General features: G+C 55.9%; 1 protein-coding gene across 1 annotated transcript in view; it reads left to right on the forward strand.

Moving 5' to 3' along the window:
• The first annotated feature begins 347 nt into the window (after positions 1 to 347).
• Positions 348 to 5,823, forward strand: part of DDIT4 (DNA damage inducible transcript 4) — a 7,606-nt gene continuing 2,130 nt past the window's right edge. Inside the window, exons 1-3 of the mRNA XM_009290594.1 lie at positions 348 to 458; positions 660 to 702; positions 1,441 to 1,554. Of these exons, the coding sequence (XP_009288869.1) occupies positions 348 to 458; positions 660 to 702; positions 1,441 to 1,554 (268 nt within the window). The remainder of the gene's footprint in view (positions 459 to 659; positions 703 to 1,440; positions 1,555 to 5,823) is intronic.

Below are 5,823 nucleotides of genomic sequence, written 5' to 3' on the forward strand. Positions count from 1 at the left end.
TGGTTTTTTTTTTTTTTTTTTTTTTTTTTTTTTTTAAGTTGAGAGTGGGGATCCCCCATAAAGCTGCCAGTAAATGGAAATGACGGGATTCTTTAAGTCATCTGCAGCGTTACAGGCTGGCAGGGCTCAGTTTCTGTAACTTAGAAGGTAGGATCAGTTTTACAGAACTCGGAGAATCACCTTACTGTTTACAGAGGAGGGAAGACTTAGAGTGCGGCGGCGGGGAAAGCAACACAGTAACCCAGTCTGGCCTTTCCCTGGCACGTGGCCGAAGGACTGGGTGACCCATGGGCCAGGAAGCCTGCATCTTTGCCACTCAAGCCGGGCCTCTCTAGAGCAGAGGCAGGATGCCCTGCCAGAAAGGCTCTTCAGCCCTAGCCGTTGTTTTGGGGGATGAACAGGACGAGAACTGTCCCGGGTCGGTGGAGAGGGGGCAAGCGGTGACGCTTTCTCCAGAGGTACCTCGTGTACCGCTGAAGCTGTTTTCTCTCCATTGCTGCTTCTCTTGTGTCTGCGCAGCGAGTGCTGGTAGGACGCTGCTCTCTAATGCAGAAGCTCTATCTTTAATACCCTGAAACTCTTTCTCCTCTTTATTATGTATTAGATTGCTCTGTGATAATAAAATAATTCTGTCTTTGAAACCATTTGTCTTTTCAAAGCTTGGTGCGGGGGGGTCTGATGAAAGGAACAATCAGCTGTTCGGTAGGTAGCAGGAGGTTTAACGAAGCTCAGAGGCAGCTTGGCTGTTAGGATGGTCAACTTAAGTTCCATTTAAAAAACCCCTCTGAGAGGAACCAAACCACACTTGCTTTACACTCAAAAGTGGATTGATTTAAATCAGATTTTAATCCTGGTTTAACTCTGCCAGCAGAAAACCCATCTTTAAATCCATCCATTTTAATCATCTTGTTTTTCGTTTGTACTTCACTTCTGTTCTTGAGGGGAACTGGATTTCCATTTTCTGGCATACCCATTTCAACATGTTAATTTTCCATTGATTAGAGCCTTAACACCACGTTTTTGCTAGCCAGCAGGGGGATAGGCTCAGCACTGTATTTAAGCAATTGTACGACTTACTGCTCCAGATGCCTTATTCTTCCATTTTCAACGTCTTATTTATGAGACGATTTTATTTTTACTCACTATTTCAGTCCAGCCACATCTGGATTGAAACAGATTAATTTGAATCCACCCCCGTCTTAGTTATATCACCAGCAATTTGTGTTAGCTAAAACTAAGGGGAAAAAATATGCAGACACGTTCTGCGTTTGTTTCTGTTTATAAATTAGTTCTAGTAGCAGAGTCAGCTTTTCGTGATCCAGAGCCACACACTGCCCAAAAGCCAACCCCGGTCTGCAGATGAAGCCCCAGTTCCAGCTCCGCACCCGTGGAAATTCACTGTACCGTTTCTGAAACCGTGTACGGGCGTTCTCACGTAAGGCTACAGCTCGGCTGAGACGTGTCCCGCGCCGCCTCCCCCGTGCAAGGCCCGGAAAACCTCCTCCCCGGACCTGGAGGGCCGCCAGCCCCTGCTCTGCGGGGGCCTCCTGCACAGTAAGCGGGTCCTCGGCCAGTATTGCTTTAAACGTGATGGCATTTGGTATTAAAACTCCATCCCAGATGGGGTTATTTTGAAAAGAATGGAGCGTTTCGATAGTCAACTTGTTTTATATCATCTATTTTTAATCCTGCTTACTCCAGCCACCTAAACTTACCTTGGCCAAACTTGCCAAAAATACCCCCGTATCAAGACAACGTCATAGGGTTTAGGAACGGAGCCGTGCGCCTTCTGCCGCCGACCACGCAGCAGCGCCCCAAACCCCCCTCGCTCGCGCCAAGTCCCACCCACTCGCCGACCCTACGTGCTGCAACCGGCGTAATCAGATGCAGAAAGAGCCTTTCCTTTTTACTGCTCAACTTGAAACTTTTCCACTCCGCCAGCCCTCCGGGGACGCCGGGGGATCGGCGCCTGCAGCCCTACCGACAGGATGTGGTGCCCAAGCATTGCCCGGATCTCCCCACGAGCCCGCCGCGTGCTGAAGGGTCCGAAACACAGCAGGGCTGAGATTTCCCTGGGGCAGCCCCTCCTCGCCCTCCTCCCCTTCCTTGTTTTCCAGCTGTTTCTCGGCGGCGTGCCGGGCTCTCGTGGCTGGACGGAGCAGGAGCAGGCAACGGCCCCGGCTCCGTGCCGTACATGGCTTGTTTGTATGTGTGCCCAGCACCAAAATAGACACATGTGCGAGAGCCATTGAGAGGAAGTGAAAAGTTCACCCTGTACAGTACTACAAATGCAAAAACATGTTGTTGGCCGTTCCCTCCTCCCGCTCAGTAAACACTTTATGTAAGGCGGCGAAAACCAGAGGGATTGCTGCACGGTAAGATAAAAAAAAAAAACCCTGCGCTCCCCCTCCTCCAAACGCAGGTTTTCCCTGGCAGCTGGAAACTCCCCAGCTGCCCTATTTCTGCTTTGCAGATCTCTGGGGCAGAGCTGGCAGTAACTATTCCTCCTCGGGTTTTGAAGCACCGTCCCCCCTCGCCTCAGGGGTCTCTGCAGCATCACGGGGGGGCTTGGCGAGCAGCTCGGGGGCTATTTGGAGGCTGCAGCTGGGAGCGGAGCGGCAGGGGGAAGGGAGCCTGTCAGCTGCGAGCAAAAGTTGATGCGGGGAGGGAAGATTAAAAAAAGCTGAACAAAGAGCCCCGTTCAGGGCTGCTGGTTGGTTTTCCTGTGGGTGCTCGCAGCAGAACGTTATGTACCGGCGCGCAGGGCCCGCTCCCGCCTCCCCTCCCCAGCTCCTCGCGCTGCTGGCCGCGGCCCCAGCGCTGGGGACGGCGCCAAGACACGCGCTCGCCTTGCCGCCTGGCCAAAACACCCGGCCAGGGAGGGCCTCTCCCCCCGCTGAGGATGCGGGAGCGTGGGGCAGCACCCCGGCAGCCCCGACAAAACACCGGCTCCTGGCTTTTGCCTGGGATGGGGCAAAAGCATCCAAGGGGAGGTGAATTTCACAGCCCCCACCCTGCAAACGGCACATCGCCGACCCAGCACTCGGCATCTCGGCTGCCAAAACCCATCCACTGTCCTCCTCGGATGCACGTTCCTTGTTTCTCCGCCTGACTCCCGCACGTCGCGGGCAGGCAGCCTGCCTGCAGCTGCTTGTCCCGGGGGTGAGAGATGGGCCCGAAAAGTTTGGCTGCGGCAGAGACCTGCCCGGCCGGTGGCACGCCGGGACCTGCCGCGGCGTCCCACCCAGCCCGCAGCCTTCAGCTCGCCTGTTAGAGCTGGCCACGGGCTCCGCATGGTGGCGGAGGATGTGCGGGGTCACCCCTCGTGTGCCCGTCACCCCTTGCCACAACCAGGGACCTGGTGACCGAGAACGGGGCCAGAGAGGGTGCAGAGGACACCCACCCTGCAGGCACTTAGGGGACACCCCGAAAACCGCGGCCTCCCCCCAGCTCAGGCCCTTCGTTATGTTCCCCACATGAATGCTTGGACACAGAGGATCACACCAGTCTCTGTGCCAACCCCGGCCAGTGATTGCGTGCCAAAATAATGTGTAAATCTACCTAAAAGTGGTTTTTGGGGTCACGGAGCTGCTGGGAACCAACGTGAAGACAGGGACTACACCAAGGGCAGTGGCAGCCACCCCATGGGGCAGGAATTTTCCCCCCTGGCATACGTGGGGCACGGTTTGCACCCGACGTGCACCGAGGCACTCACTGAGCCCACCCCGCCTCCCCCCCGCCGTACATCTCCTCCCTTCCTCCTCCTCCTCCCCAGCCCCCTCCCCCTGCAGCCCTGCAAAACCGCTGAGTTCAGCACATCCCGGGCAGGGGCCCAGCCAGGACCCTCCCCAACGCCAGCCGCCCCCGCCGGCTCCCGCTTAACCCTTTGCAAAGCCATCCAGGCTGGAAATCGGAGTGATTGAGCAGAGCTCATCATCGGGGGGGTCCCACAAGGCGCAGCCGGCCTGGAACAGGCTGTCCAGAAAGTTTCATCCATCATCCTGAAGCCCCCTCTGCTCTCCCCAGAAAGGACGGCAGGTCGGGGGGAAAGACACACTGCTCGGCCACAAAAATCGTGCTGGCTTTATGCCAGCAGCAGTACCTGGGGAGGGGAAGAACAGGGATTACTAATACTGTAGTTAAAACTCTGCTTTCTAGCCACAAACCATTTCTAGAGGCTCTGCTGCAGAAGAGCAGCCCGGGTCGCAGTCTCTTTTGGGAAGGAAAACGAGCTGCAAGCCCCCCAACGCCTCCCCTCCCAGCAGAAGCGCGAGCACCCAGCATCACGTTAGGATTATTTTCTTTCAGAGATAAAAAATTACATTTCACTTTAAAACTTGCTGTCACACCAGAGGCTGCTTGCTCCCCTGCCTACCAGGCGATGTTATGGCAAAGCAAGAAAAATATTTATGCTCGGCTTCAGAATTCAAGCTTATTTTTAGCAAGGCGCCTTCCCTGTGGTCCTGTACCTCTTTTTCGTTTAGTTGCTGTTTTCCCCGTTTTGACCCCAAAGCCAACAGTTCCTCATCTATTTTCAGCCTCAGCCAGCGAGCATTCGTACCAATGACTTGGTGGTTGTGGGGAGAAAAAACCCACGAGCTAGATTTTGTTAAAAACAGGATCCCAAGCACAATCCAACTGTTTCCGAGCGCCTATGTGCATATTTTGCTGTATTGCACAGCAAGTGCGCAAATATCAGTGTATGTTTTTAACAGCTGGGGTTGGGGTTTGTTCATTTTTTGTCCCGAAAAGCAGAGCAATAGCCCTGCATGCCGCAGGCGCAAGCCAGGGCTTGTTCCCAGCTCCCTGCACATCCCCTCCTCCCCACTGCTCCCCAAGATGCCACCCACTCCCCCGGCTTGGACCTCCGCTCCCGAAATGGCAACGGATTCAAGCCTCACTTCTCCTTTGACCCCTAAAAAGCAATTTCCCCACCACTACAGCTGCTGGTGGGGTGCCCGGACCCTCTGCACCCGCCGCCCTGCAACTCTTGGGTGGGAGAATTTGTCCCCGTCCCCCCCACCGCGGAGGTCACAGGTGGCAGGCACGACACCGGCGCGGGGTCCTGTCCCCCTCGCTCCTCGGCCAGCGTTCGCTCTCCGATGTGTTTACCGCCGGGCTGTTATCAATCTCTGCTCAGGAAGGACAGTACCCAAGATAGCTCCCGGAGTGACTTCAGAGTGTGCTCAGCTCCTCCGATAAAGCCGCAGGCAGCGTGGCGGGAGGACAAACAAAGCCCCTTATCACCAATTAATGGGCCTTCGGCTCCCCGTGCTCCTCAGGGTCTGGCTTTGGAAAGGTCACGTACGCAGGGGCAGGCACGCACAGACCTGTGGGGGAGGAACACGCTTCCAGAGCAGAGGGCTCGGAGGAGGATGGCGTCTCACCCCAGTTTTATGGGACCACTGGGGGAGGCAGACAGGGGTTACCCCCAGCCTGGCACTGAACAAAATCCCCCGTCCCAGCCTGGCCGTGCCCTGCTCTCGCCCCCCTCAGCACTCTCCGATTTTTAACACGTTTCATTCCAACAGCCCTTAGTTTCTTAAGAAACTCGGACAACGCCAGCTAATGGGACACTGGCACCCCGATCACTCACAGCGCCTCGGGCTCTGGGCTTGGTTTACAACCCGAAGCAGGGCAGCAGCGAACGCGAGTCAGCCACGTCCCGTGCCTGGGCTGCCTCTGCCGCTCGCAGCAGGATCAGGCCCTGCCGGTGCTCACCACGCAAACACTGCCTGGAAAATGAGGGTGATCAGCGGGCACGTTAAAAACAACACATATGAAAACCCCCACGGCCCCGTCACCTGCCATCCGGTTTTGTGC

Source organism: Aptenodytes forsteri, unplaced genomic scaffold (assembly GCF_000699145.1).
Source record: "Aptenodytes forsteri isolate BGI_AS27 unplaced genomic scaffold, ASM69914v1 Scaffold349, whole genome shotgun sequence".
Taxonomy (NCBI): Eukaryota; Metazoa; Chordata; class Aves; order Sphenisciformes; family Spheniscidae; genus Aptenodytes; species Aptenodytes forsteri.